General features: G+C 47.9%; 1 protein-coding gene across 1 annotated transcript in view; it reads right to left on the bottom strand.

The window, feature by feature from the left end:
* Positions 1–626: 626 nt before the first annotated feature.
* LOC119454094 (uncharacterized) overlaps positions 627–14,619 on the bottom strand; it is a 31,029-nt gene continuing 17,036 nt past the window's right edge. Inside the window, 6 exon segments of the mRNA XM_049667911.1 lie at positions 627–854; positions 3,127–3,394; positions 4,971–5,173; positions 7,219–7,316; positions 8,507–8,627; positions 8,630–8,805. Coding sequence (XP_049523868.1) covers positions 636–854; positions 3,127–3,394; positions 4,971–5,173; positions 7,219–7,316; positions 8,507–8,627; positions 8,630–8,805 — 1,085 coding nt within the window. The 3' untranslated portion in view covers positions 627–635.

The following is a 14,619-nucleotide window of genomic DNA, read 5'->3' as shown; positions in this document are numbered from 1 at the left end:
CAGTCGTCGCTTACGACATAGGTGAAGAAGCACCACAGCACAAACTAATATTATATGACAGAGAAATGAGTGAACCCTCCTTATTTTATTTCTACTATTTCTTGTTAAACCAAGATCCTTTGGTTTACCTCGCATCAAATTTGGACGCCACGGGCTGAACTGTGTGAAGACCGTACCCATGCTTTCATTACTCAACAAAGAAATCTGTTATCTTCGACGTCAAACCAGACAGCTTAGCTTGCTGGAACAAATTGGAACGCAACCACCAGACGCGAACTGCGGTGCGACAACGTCTCCAAGCGGCGTACTTGCCAACCTGCCGAGCCGTTCCCAGAAACATTGGTTGTGTTGACGTCAAGTGAATCAGCGGTGTCCTCTTAAGATGACAGTTTCAACCTCGCCACCTGATCGCGACAAAGCCGGGTAGGGATCATCGGACGTCCATTTGTGCTTGGTCACTGTCGAATAATCATTTGGTCACGGCGTTTACAACAGGGTATTTTCTTGCGGTGCATTATCGGCTGAAGTTGTTGCAAATGTGAATAATACAGCAATTCACTTAGACCAGACGAAAAGTATCACCTTGGTTTGTCTATGAAAAGAAATAAGCACAGAACAACAAGATTAGTAGGCTGCTAGTAGACTATTTTCTCTTTTATCCAGTTGTGATACTTGTTGACTTTGGTGTAGTATCCGTAATGGCCCCTGCGGCCGCAGCCGACGCCCCAGCTGACAATACCGACGATGTACCAGCGGTTCTTGTGCGGCACCACGAACGGACCGCCACTGTCTCCTTGGCAGGCGTCGCCTACAATTTCCTGCGCGTATCCAGCGCAGAACATGTTCTCTGTGACCTGCAGAACCAGAGAAAAAATAAATGGCACTATTCGTACGCACACTGGCACACTGAAGACCTTCGGCATTGTAAACCCTTTGCAACAATTTCGCCAACGTCGTCCGTAACCACTTCGACTTGGCGACCGTGTGACGAGAACAGCCGCACCAACTGTCTTTTCTGTTCTGTTAGACATGGATTGCTGCGGAGAGATTGCGACGTGGGGTGTCTCGGTTACACCATTCCTATATATATGCTATGCAGAAAAATAAGTAAATCATAATAAAATAACAAATAAATGAAAAATTACAATGAAACTAATAAGAATAACGCCACAACAGGGAGTTCACTTGACCTTTAACTACGTATGCCACTAACCGTATGAAAGAATGGGAACCGAGGGGTTCGATTTTATTAGTCATAACCACATAAAGCCAACAGACAACGAAGCCAAGGAAAGCATCGGGGAAATTAAGTGTAGTTGAAATTGGAATGTAGAAAAAAAATGTCACAGTTTCGCCCTAAGGGCGAAGCAATGAATGCGATAGCAACACAGCAATGTCATACGAAGTAAGGTGAGCGGCCTTGGTAGCAATATGAATTGTAGTAAAACATGAGCTGATTAAGTAAGCAGGTGTGCTGCGGCGTAAGTAGACCGACATGAAGAGAGACTCGATGACCACGAGAAGGCGCGTGTGAAACGGTGGTGTTGATGAGAAGCGCTTACCGTGGGCAGCGCGTGCGAAGGGACACACCTGTAGTGCTGCACTGCCGATCTGGGCAGCATTGCATGTGTAGCGTGCGTTGGAAAATGTGGCCCGACTATTACTAACTGAATGAACAAGCGTGGTGTGAGCGCGCACAAACAAACATGAATAGATCACACTGAATGACTGCAGCCAACGACTGTCAAAACGCTGGCAGCGCAACGTACCTTCGCGCGGGCGAAGGTACGTGCGGTCTATCAACGGAAACTGAGCGGCATAAAAGTCAGAGCCGTGTGGAGATAAGAGACGGTGCGGTCGAAGGAACGACGAGCGCGGTTGTTGGAAGCGTAGAAGTGCGCCCGCCCCCCCCCCCCCCCCCCCCCCCCCCCCCCCCATGCTCCCTCCGGCGCTGGCTTCCCGCTTCCTGGCTTGCGCGTGGGAGAGATAAGAGACTGTGCGGACGAGCGACGAGCGCGGTTGTTGGCAGAGAAGTGCCCCCCCCCCCCCCCCCCCCTGCTCCCTCCGGCGCTGGCTTTCCGCTTCCTTGCTTGCGCGTGGGAGATTGAGTGCGTTCGCTCTCCGTGATAGCGCGCGTCCCCCCACGCTTCCGCTGGGGCATACGGCGCGCGGCGAAGATTTTATCTATACGGAACCCCACGGCGACGGCGACGGCGACGGCGACGACGACGCCGACGACGACGCCGACGGCAGAAATCCGGTTGAAGTGTCCATATAATTGCTATCGCAATAATAATGAAGAAAAGGGGGAAAATGAAAGTGGACGAAAAGATCACTTGTCGCCGGCTAACACTCCTAGGGCTAGATCTAGTAAACATAAATACCCAAGTTAGTGGACGAATTGGTGGCCGTCGCTGTAGCACAATTGGAAGTGCAACGCACGCGTAATGCGGAGGTTGCGGGTTCGGCTCCCGCCAGCGACAAGTTATCTTTTCGTCCACTTTCATTTTCCCTTGTCTTCATTATTTTCTACATTCCACTTTCAACTACACTTAATTTCCCCGATGCTTTCCTTGGCTTCGTTGTCTGTTGGCTTTATGTGGTTATGACTAACCGTATGATATATACAAGTGTTAGGAAACATTTTACCGTGGTCATTCAACTTCTGATGAGAAGTGACCTTCCGATAGTAGAAATGTTGAATAACGATGCCTTGGTTTCTGCAGAGTGTGTAGGCCCTCAGGCCTATTCATGCTCATGGACCCCTAGGCGTATAAGCAGGAAATTTCACCGTCCTCCACAATTGTTAGGTACATACATACATACATACATACATACATACATACATACATACATATATACATACATACATACATACATACATACATACATACATACATACATACATACATACATACATACATACATACATACATACATACATACATACATACATACATACATACATACATACATACATACATACATACATACATACATACATACATACATACATACATACATACATACATACAGAGCTGCCTCTGTTGTCACTCCTTTTGCCATGTCTGATCTCCGTCGACATGCACCGACCGGCCCAGTTCAGCGCACTCCTGCGGAGCATACCTTGTGCACCGTCGCGTTCCTGCAGACCTCGTGGTCCACGATGGGCAGCTCGATCTCCTGCAGGTACCGGGGCAGCGTGTTGACGTTCTCGGCGAGCTGCCCCCATCCGGTGACCTTGCCCTTGCGCACGGCTCCCGAGTTGAAGAGGTCGCGCTCGATGACCCCGCCGTCGCCCAGGCACGCCGGTAGGATGTAGTCCGTGAACTTCACCCGGTCGGCGAGCTGCAGCAGCGCTATGTCGTTGTCGAACGTGTTCGCGTCGAACTGCCTGCGAGTGGACGAGGCCGAGCTCAGATGACTGTCGCTGCCGTTATTCTCGCACATTGAAAGAAATTAGGCTTAAGAGGAAGCTTTCGCTCGGTCCCAACTCCGATGGCGCCTGTTTTTATTATTATTTTCTTTGAAAGCAGATATACACATAACAGGAAAGGAAAAGCGAGGAGCAGGCTGGCAACTGCCACCGGAAGAGGCACCACGCCTGCCTACTCTTCAGAAAGAAGGAGACAGAAACATAGAAATGGAAGATAGGAAGAAGAGGAGGAAAGAGGAAAGAAAAGAAAGATGACAAATCTCTAAAATAAACTAGAATGAAATGCCTATTCATGTACATTTAAAATACAGAAATGGTTTTCTGAGATAACCCACGGACCAATCTTAATTAACTCTCTTGCATTCGAGATATAAGGTTAAATTCTTGTGACTTTAGGTAGCAGAAATTTTAGTTAGGGTCTGAATTGCTTTACAAAAACTGTCATAAATTGTTAGGCTTGCAAAAAAAATTCCACACGAAGTTTGCAATTTTGTAGCGCTGCACCAAAAACAGATATCTCAGTTCTGTAAACTGTATCTGTTAGGGCATCTAAAGCGGGCAAATTCTATATTCATTTACAGCTCACATAAATTTGTTTCAATGTTTGCAAGAGTCTTGCAAAAGTGCTATTCACAAATTAGTAATAAATTTAGCAGAGGTGTACATTATAGCAATTTTGTCCGCCGGAGATGTGCTTAAATGCAGTTTTCAGAATTCTGATATCCTTTTTTCATTGCTGAGCTATAGAGTAATAAAGTGATAGTTTCGTTTTTCTGAGTTTTGCAATTTTAAACAATGTTTATAAAAGATTGATGGCCTAAATCAAAACTAAGCTTCCAGCAGCCGCTGGTGATTGCTATACCTGGTGCCTGATAGAAACGGTTGGCGTAGGGCAAAGCAATCACATGGTGACAGCCATTATGGGCTTCTTCTCTTTAATATACCTTATTTTTCCATCAGCCTTAGACGATTGCTTGTTTTCTTGCGACTCAAACTTCTAACTTATATAGGCACGGGAAGCTTACCGCATAGCCTGTGCTAGCATTTTTGATCTGCTATAAGAGATTTGTGAGTTGTGCATAGTTCAGCAGCCCAATTACCGAATAATTACTACTAAATAAGCGCTAATTAAGTAGCAACTAAAATAGAATTATGTGCTCAAGCTCACTTTTAATTGTCACACGCTGTGCGAGCATTATTTTAACTTATGTAATTCCTCATCTGTTTACATGCTCAGCACAATCTACATCGCGGCCGCTTATGTGCCTTTGTAACTCTTTACAAACTCATTGTGGTTCGACTTGTCTTTGCCTTTTATATTTATATGTTCGTGTGTATATATAGGACTGTGTGCTGTGTATTTCTGGCCCTATGACATTTTTTTCCTTTCATTTGCCTACTACATATTCTACGTTTTCTATATATATATATATATATATATATATATATATATATTGCTGTTTACCACTTAGCTGTCAATTTAGCCGTGAACGGCGAGAATAGATGTACACGGCCCAAGTGTGCACGCACTCACGGGTGGTAGTACACGTCGGCGATCGTGGTGACGACCTGCTGGGGCTCGTCTTCGAGCCGGTCGTACTTGCCCAGTCGTACTTGGACTTCGTCGAGGTGGACCAGCTCGTGCTGGAAGCAGTGCGACGCCGACAGCACCCACTGGTCGTTCAGCAGAGTGCCTCCGCAAAACGCCTTGGCCAAGGACGGGGACCAGAACATCACCTGCACCGCGATATTTGACGAAACGCCCCCGCGTTACCCGACGTTCCAGGCAGTGTTGGCAGCTTTTTTAAGGAAAAAATCGCCAGGTCGTGGCCGAGAACACTCAGTTTTTCTTCTTTTTTTTTCGGATTGTCGTCGCTAAGAGAAGATGGTGATGATTCGCTCGATATTTTCTCGTTCTTACACTGTTTCGAGACGTCTAATTTATTATTTTTTTGCTATAGCCGTGAATTGCCTTCTGTAATGGTTAGTTTATGGTTAGCAAACGTGTCATCCAAGCTGACTGCGCGTCGCTTGCATTTCTGGTAGACGTGCTTACGAAAAAATGCGGCATCAACACAGTTCTCTGCGGTGCCCGAGCTCGCGAAATGTGCGCGGAGCGAACGGTGAGCGACGTTTAGCGAAAACTCTCTATTTTCCGGCACAGCGCTTTTGCCCACCTACCATCATCTCTTAGCTTGTCCCTAAAGTCACGCCACCTTGAGATCGCTAAATTGCGTACATACTACATAGTATTCTTTGTTTTTAAGATGTGTCTGTAATGCTGAAATAAGTCTGACCTGCATAGCTTACTGCTAATGATAAATGCCAAAAAAATTCGTCGCCAAACTTTCTCCTCTCAAAGTTCATCAGACCGAAAAGAAGATGTCAGTGTGCGAAATTCCTCAATGTAAGATAACATGGCCGCATGCATGATACTTTGCCACCTTTGCTTGTAAAAGTAATACACAAGACTCTCCAGCAGCGGATAAACATTGTAGCTGAGTCATGTTGGCAAGAGTTTGCAGGAATACCATCTGACCGCACAGAAGCATCGTTAGAAAAGAAACAGGTCAGTGACGAATGTCGACACGAAATAACTTTTGTGAACTATCGATTGCGAACAAGGAATCCATCTGCACGAATCTCTAGACGTCATTTTTTACTGAGCTGTGAATGCGTGAGAGTTTGACCACGTGAGCAGTGGACACAGATAGTATCAAAGAATTGCTGTCAGGGAGATATAGGTGACCAGAAGAGAGAATGTATACGTCCTTACCTACTTCGCACATTGCTTTTTTGAAGGCGGCAGGGTGGTGTCGTAGTATATACATTCAACACGGTAGCGTGCTGGTTATGCAGCATTTCTCGGCCGGCGTTTTGCCTACCCTGTGAAATAGACGCATTTAGCATGTAGACCGTGTGGCTCTATTATCCGCCGCGTTAACTTAGTGGATATGGCGTGGGATTGGATGTGGCGTGGTATATGGCGTGGGAAGCTCGAGATTGAGGCTTTGACCCCGGCAGTGACGACTGCATTTTGATGGGGCCGAAGCGCAAACACACTCGTGCATTTTAGGCTTAGCTGTCCGTTAAATCACACCAGGTTGTCAAAACTAATCGACTCTCCCCCATTACGGCGTGCCTCATAATCAGATCGTGGTTTCGGCATGTTAAACGCCAGACATTAATTTGCTGGTTGTGTTAAAGGTGTACCTATTTTCAACACTGTCACTTACTGTTGGTGGACAGCTATCCGGCCAGATAAACTGGGCTAATCAACGCTGAACTGTTTAAATCTAAAAACTACAAAGCGATCTTAATTTAAGCAATTCAAAGCTGGGCCGATCGCGGAGACAGTTTAATCAAAGGTGGTGACCTACTGGGCCGATCCTGATACCGCGGCGCGATATGTATCCTGGAAAAAAAACTTTAATGTGGTTGCTAACATGGGTCGACACTGGAGGCACTGCAACGTCGCAGCCCCAACACACCTCATTGCGTTTATGAAACTAAAAGAGCTAACGAACAAGCGCAGCCGCATATTATCTCGGCAGGTCTATATCTGGAACATGGTGTTTGGCTCTGAAAACCGTCCTCCGGTGGTGCATGCACATTTGTTGCTTTGTCAAAATATAATTGCTTACGTGGAGTAGATTTTGAATGAGAGGTGTTCTTGCGGATCCCGAAACGTTGTTTTTTTTTTTTTTTGGTAATGTTTCATTTCCGGCAATTCAATTGTCGCAAGATGACACAGGTGTGACTTCAAGCATAATGTCGCTCACCTGCCACGGATGGGCACCCTTCACCGTGTCCTCTCCGCCGACAATCTTGCCTTGCGACTTCGTCGTGTTGGGGCGGCTGACCACAGGACTGCCGCAGACTGAAATGAAACACGGCCTGTCATTACCCTTCGCATTCAGCTGCAAATAAAGCAACGATGTATAATTTTAAGAGATGACTTGTCAGGGGTTGTTCAGGGAGCATTCGTTGCTTCTATACCCGTGCTGCGGTGACTGTGTGGTTATGGCACCCTGTCGTTGCAGCTTGAGGTCGCGGCCTCAGTTCTCCGACACGGCGTTCCAGTGTTGTGGAGTGTACCGAGCACCAGCTGGACGTTCAAGAATCCCAGATGGTCAAAACTGCAATGACGCCACCCACTGAGGCGTTCTTTCATGTGCTGCGATGGAACTCAAGGCTCAAGCTCACATCGCGGCGTAAGTAAACAAGCACCATCATGGGATCATGGCATCCACCTCGGATGCCAAAAGTTGCTCTTTCGAAACTCACAGCCTGTGACATAGACGTAAAAAATTTGCATAGGCGTTATTCGGCCTGGCTCCCTGCTTAGTTCAGCGGGTGTTGCGCCTGGGTGCAGGGCCCTTCAAAACACCGCTGCGTCTTCTTCTGCCGTAGTTGGTACAGTTAGTTCGTGTACTAATTTTTCACGTGGTACTTTAGGAGTCACATCACTTCGAACGTTAAAGGAGTTAAACCCGCATGCAAACAGACGCCGACTCACACACGGCACGAAGCAACATGGTTCTAATGTGAGCCAACTGGTGAGTGATGGTGAAGAAACAGGGTGAACTCGAGGATGAACTTAGTGAACAGGGTGTCAAGAACAGGGTGAACACACAGAAAAGCAGCGCAGCGTTCTGTGTCCTACAGCCTGTGTCCCGTGTTCATGCTATTTCTTTTCCATGATGAGGCAAGCAATACCATGTCCCGGCTAGACCGGAGTAGTGTCACACCAGGGTACTTCAATATTGAAGGACCCATGGTAATACTGTGGTGGACGGTAAGCAATAAGACGCCTCCTCATTCTTGACACGAAGCAACAGAGCCCTAATGTGAGCTATTTGGTGATTCGTGATGGTGAATAAACAGCGTGAACACGAGACGACAGCTGAAGGACACAGAACGCAGCCCTGCGTCCTATGTCTATCAGCTGCTGTCCTGAGTTCTCGCTGTGTTCTTTCCCCATGATAAGACAAGCAAACCCATATACCCCGGCTAGTCCGGAGTAGTCTCGTATTGCAACGAACTGTCCGGCAAGCAGTGAAGACTCACTCTCTTCGATATTGATTTGGGTAGCACCGTCAGCAGGGCGGACTCCTGGATGGTGCAGCCGTTGTGGCGGTCTTTGGCCACGCACGTGTACACGGCAGAGTCCTCGGGCGTGACATCGCTGATGTAAACCAGCCCGTAGCCTAGATTCCGGTACCGGTTGCTGGTAGGGAATTGCAAACCATTACGCAGCCACGTTAGCTCGACGTCGGTCGAAGGTCGCTGAGGCACGTTGGCGGCACACGGCATGACGACTGTCTCTCCCTGGGGAACCTCCTGGTCCTTGGGACTCTTGGCGAATTCTGCGATACGCATGTAACGCGGCGGAAAGTAAGAAATGTTGAATTGGCGATTGATAGCACTGCGGTATTCACTAACGAAAAATCGCAAATACACGATAATCCTGATGTACAATAATCACACGTGAACGTATGTGATCCTATATAAGGCCTCGTCGCCGTTATGTTTCCTTAAAGGGTCCCTTCACCAGGTGACATAGGAAGTTTTCGTTATACAGGGTGTAAGAATTTTTGGCATGCAAAACCATCCGTTTAGCTGAGTAGTGTTTTCATGAAATGTTATCATGAGGGCTTAGCTTCACGTTCGCCTTGTCTCGGAAACCCACGTACCTGTAAAGCGGAATTGCTGCAACTGGAACTTACAATGTGCCGTCGAGGGACCTTTTACCGCAGTAAATTCTCATAATAATTAGAGGAGATAAAATGAATTGAAATATCGCTTTGCCTCGATCGCTGCCGGAGGTGCGCTATACTGCCAACATAGATTTCCTCTCTATTTGCATCGACTAGCGTCCGCAGCCAACATCTCCTCCCTGCCTTCTCCCATGCCAGAAACGGAGGGACGCGTTGAATACGTCACAAGCTGCGCCTCACTCTTTTTTTTTTTTTTCGCAGCGTGGAACACTTCCAGTGGCGGTTTTGCGCGTTCATCTTTGGATGATTTACTGAAGTCAGGTGCCTTAATGGGTGAAGTTGCAGACAGCGCACCCCACTTGAGCGCGTATGTGTGTTTGTGTGACTGATGAGATCGTCAACAGGACGAGGGGCTCACGTGAGAGGTAGGGCGCACAGGCTTTCGGTTGAAATGCGAGCTGTTTTCGCGCCGCGTAGAGGTTTGAACTTCGCGGACAATATTAAGTATGGTGAAAGGCCCTCTAAATCATATGTGATTATTCGATATGTACTTGTGGAGTATGTTGTTGTTGTTGCTGTATCGTGGGTTTTACTGGACTGTCAGGTTTCGTTGCTTTTACAGTTATACGGACGTTCGAGGCGCATTTGCGCCGTTGGCGTCGGCGTGGCCGTGCTGTCCTGCTATCAGTGACGCATGCGCGCGTCATCGATAGCCTCCAGAGACGCGAAGAGCGCTTGGGCCAAAAGGCGGCGAGGCCAAGTAGGTGCACCGTCACGCTCCACTCAGTCGGCTGTCGGAGTCAGGGCAGCATTCTGGCTTTCGCGGCCGTAACGATCGTTGCGAGCACCCACATTAGCATTCCTGCTGAGCCGATGTGTGAATCCGCACCGTCGTGAGCATCAAGCTAAATTTATATAATATTTCCTTTGGGCGCTGACCAACGCCAATGCTCTTTTCTTTCGGCCTCATCTTATGCACATGGTATGGGAGTGGGGCACGATCCTATCGACACCACCCATCGCCGGACCAGTCGTCGAGCAGTGGGGAGGCACTGCTCACAAACCCGAGCCTTGAAGAGCAACATCCTCCGGTGAACAGGGCCAAGCTATCGCTCGGGCCTACGGGCATCCTGCACAAGGGACGCCGCCTACCCTTCCGACGATTCCATCGTCAGAGAGGTGGGCGTGGGAGAACTTGAAAAGAAGTTTATTCCTCCACCATTTCATGCACTATGTCTAGGCTATCGTGCACCGTCGATGTGCGACACCTGCAACGTCTCTGGCACGCTGCTCTTAACGCCAGCTTTCGGGGAGGCCCTCAGTGCAACGATCAGTCAAACCCGGATATATCGAATCTGAAGGGAATCACAAAAGTTCGATATATGTTTAATTCGATGTATAAAATAAAAGTTGTGTGCAGGAATTTTCAATGAGATTTTACTGCTGTTCGTTATACAGACTAATTCGTTACATGTGAGTTCGATATATCCGGGCTCGGCTGCATATCGAACTTTTTGTGATCCCTTCAGATTCAATATGTCCGGGCACTACTGTATTACATTGCATTTATTTCCATGTTCAATGGAGAAAAGCCCGAACTAAAAGGGAATATTAATTCACTTGGCCGAGGTTCGGGTCCCTTTACAAGGCATACAGTAGGAGAAACCAGTAATGCATTTCATAACGTTGTAAACATTATGCGAACTCTAAATGTTTTAAAGACATGCCGGCAATACGTTTCACTATTATAATTTTGGGCACAAGCTATTCTTTCATCTATTCTCCCTTGAATAAAAAAGCAACAGAATATACAGAGAATTACAGGTGTACATAATAGGCGACATGCATATAAAAATTCAGACAAGCACTTAAGCACGGAACAAGATGGTACCATGAACACGTTACAAAAAACAGCGTAGTGTGTTTTTACTGACATTGGTTATATGGATCTCCTTTTTACAAAATAAAATTAGAACCACAGATATGTTTTATTGAAGCATTTCTTCGCCATGTTTTTTTTTTAACAGCGAAGCTGTTAAAGCTGGAGGAGAAACGTCCGAAGTCCGCAGAAAACTCCGCGCCGTTGCCTAGCAACAACCAAGCCACAGCTGCGCACCACCTGGCCCAACCTCACCGCATGCGCCGAAACAGTAGCGATGACGTCACCTCGCGTTGCCTAGTAACCGCCGGCGCAGGTGCGCGCTCGCTTCGCCCGACACAGACACGGCTCCGCCGAGCTCCCGCCAGCTGCGCGCTACTGCGCATGCGCCGTGACGTCATCCTGGTGTGTCGTCTGCTGCGCGCTGCCCGTACACTATGCATAGCTTTCTCCCCCTTCCACTACGTGTGCTCGGACTGCAAGTGCTTCGCGAGGCGTTCCCCATGCCACGGACCACGAGGAAATGCTTATACACTTCGTATAACTTAGCATCACTTCGTATAGCCACGACCAGCTAGGAACCGATCAGCTCCGCTGTGTCATTTTGCTTTGCGCCATTAGTGCAAGCTACCCCGATTTTTTTTATGCTGCGCTTTTACGTCCCAAAACCATGATATGATTACGAGGAACTTCCTAGTGGGGACTCTGATTAAATGTTGACCACCTGGGTTTCTTAGCGTGCACCCAATGGACGGCATACGGGTGTGTTTGTACTTTGCCCCGTAGAAATGTGGCCACCGCGGCCGGCATTTGATCACCAGCCCTTAGGCTCAGCAGCCCAAGACCGAGCCACACCACCACAAAGGCGGTCATATTTCGTTCGACACAATATGGCACATTACAATACTCGTCGATGCGTTAAGTGCGATAACGACTAATCTTCAAGTGCAATAACGACATTATCATGTCTTCCCTATTATCCATGCTGTGTTTATACCGTATCGCCCTAATATATCAATAAAGTTTATGAACAGGTATTAAACCACCTGAAAAGCTGCTATGTATGTGTATTGAATGACACACCAGCTATGTGCCTATTAGCTTTTTATTACGATAAGCAATTTTATGGACACTCCAAGCGCATTTCTCCATCGTCGTCACCGTGAAGTTCCGTGTAAAGTCCACCGGCGATGAAATTGTAGCCGCGCGCCGTATGCTGTATGTGCGAGTGAAAGCGTGCGGGAGTGAGCCGGTGATCGCGGCTCAATCTCGCGCAAGCAAGGGAGGCAAGCGGGAATGAAGCGCGTCGTCTTCCGTCGCGCGCAATGCTTCGGGGAGATGGTAGGGAGGTGGGGGGGGAGGGGGGGGGCGGCGCGTCCTACTTCCGGTGGCAGCGAAAACACAGCGCACATTGGACTGTGTCCACGACACAGCTGGCTTTCAATATACAGCGGCCCGCGCGCACGCGCGCGGACCGCTTTATCTTGAAAGCCACCTGCGTTAGGGACACAGTCCGCCGTGCGCTGTGTTTTCGCGACTTAGCTCGCGGTGATGCGAGACCCAGCACGAAGGTCAATTTACTCGCCCCACACTTCCTCACTCCAGCGTTGCCGCGGTCAGCGAGTGAGATGTGTTCATGTTTGCTCGTTGCGCGCGTGACACCATGCTTGTTCATTTAGTTAGTTTGCCTATGTTTACAACTTTATGCGGCTGATAAAACTACTATCCTTACTTCGTATAGCTGTCCACTAATTTGCTATCGCAGTCGATGCTTCGCCTTTCGGGCGAAACTGCGCCTCTTTTTTTTTTTTTTTTTAATGCGTAAGCGTTTCTGTAGGTTACCCAACGAGAAAACTGTCCGAGCTTCCTTCCGTCCTCCGCTGTAAGACGATCGCTTTCAAGTTTGCCAGCTGTGGAAGAAGACGACGACGAACGCGCGAGCAGTGGCATCGAGCGCGTCTCTGTGACTATACTCTGTTTCTGTAGTTCCGTGCAGCGCTGCGGAAGGTACAGGTCTCTTCGACTAATCAGGAGCGCGAACACATTTTAAATGTGTCCTTCCGCGCCCTATAGTCGTCTGCTAGCGGCGAGCGCTGCAGCGCGGAAGCATCTTCGAAGACTGTTCCCCTTACCGATTTCTCTTGATATGGTGCAACGCTACGTAAGTCGTATTTGGCCACTCTTGGCGTCCAAGTGAAATTATTAGCCTTTATTATTATTTTATAAGTTTCGGACGCAGTGTTTCCGCTGGGCGTGCAGAATTGCAGGTGCGCGTATCTGCCACACTTGCGATCCGGCGGCTCGCGGTCGACGGCTCAAGCTCATTGCGACGCCATTCATGACCTTGCGAGACATGGCGTAGCAGAGCTTTCGCTCTAAAACGAAGCGAAATCACCTAAAAAAATCGCCGCTTTAACGTGCAGAGAAGCCGTCACGTGAACGTGTTCTGACTAGACCACTTGGTAAGGCCATTAAAACAAGCAAACGGTTCCGAACACTGGCGCTACATTTTGCTTCTTAGGGAATCTGCGCTCGACGGTCACGTAGCCTTGGCTCCGCTGCACGGAACTACTGAAACAGAGTATACGTGGCGTCTGCAATCTGGCACACACTAGGCACACCTTTAGTAAGCCAGAACTGTGGAGCAGCCTTGGCTTCGGATCGGAACGTCATCAGCGCACCCGGCGCCGCCACCTGCAGTAGTTTGCTTGCGTCATCAGTTCACGTTGCGCCGCCTTCAACAGCAGTTTGCGTCGCCGCAGCGCGTTTGTATTTATCGTAATGGCGCCAAGACGACCGCAGCCGCTGAGCAGTGCTAGGATTACCAGCAGTGTTGAGTGTGTGGTTTTGAGTGTGAGCACTCAACACCACGTCGTTACAACGAAATGCTTACGCATCATTCAGATAACTCCCTGAAGAGATTCTGCGTATTTTTTTTTTTTTTACTTGCGTTGCCCACAGTCCTTTTATAATCTCACATAGCAAGAGCCGGTGTTAGAAAATAGGACTGTAAAACCTATGATTCTCGGTAATTCTAGTATTATTTAAAAAGACAAATGCTCCCGTCGAAATGGCTGAGGGTTGTTATGTCCAATTTAGGGTTATCGAAAACATTAAACAAGGGCTAAAAGAAAAGCCACATGAACGGCTTGGGTGACGACGGAGAATCTGTGATGTAACAGAGCGCTGAAGTTTGATTCACAGTTTCGTCTTTGAATGCTTCCTTGGATTTCTCGTGTCGTAACTCTTCTTATATCAAATACGATGTATTGCATGTGTAGTACGTTATATTGTACTCTACGTTCATACAACAGTTGTACGCGTGCCTACGGGTAAATAAATTTCCTTGTCAACTCTTCTTTCTTGGAGAGCGTGAGTTCCTCCGCCACTGGCCGTGCCCATTTGTTGGGGTTCAAAATGGGCGAGTCCATTTAATCTTCCACCCGGGCTGGCGATAATAGCCACTTTAAAATAATCCTTGCTTCCATTTTTCAATTTCCTTTTTGGTATTACAATGTTCTTGATATTCGTACATGCAAAGTGTTCATTTTATCTTGTGTAATGATGTATTATCTGTGTACATA

The sequence above is a fragment of the Dermacentor silvarum genome, chromosome 5 (genome assembly GCF_013339745.2).
Source record: "Dermacentor silvarum isolate Dsil-2018 chromosome 5, BIME_Dsil_1.4, whole genome shotgun sequence".
Taxonomy (NCBI): domain Eukaryota; kingdom Metazoa; phylum Arthropoda; class Arachnida; order Ixodida; family Ixodidae; genus Dermacentor; species Dermacentor silvarum.
Note: the sequence above shows the minus strand (reverse complement) of the source record. Positions and strands in the feature narration are given on the sequence as shown.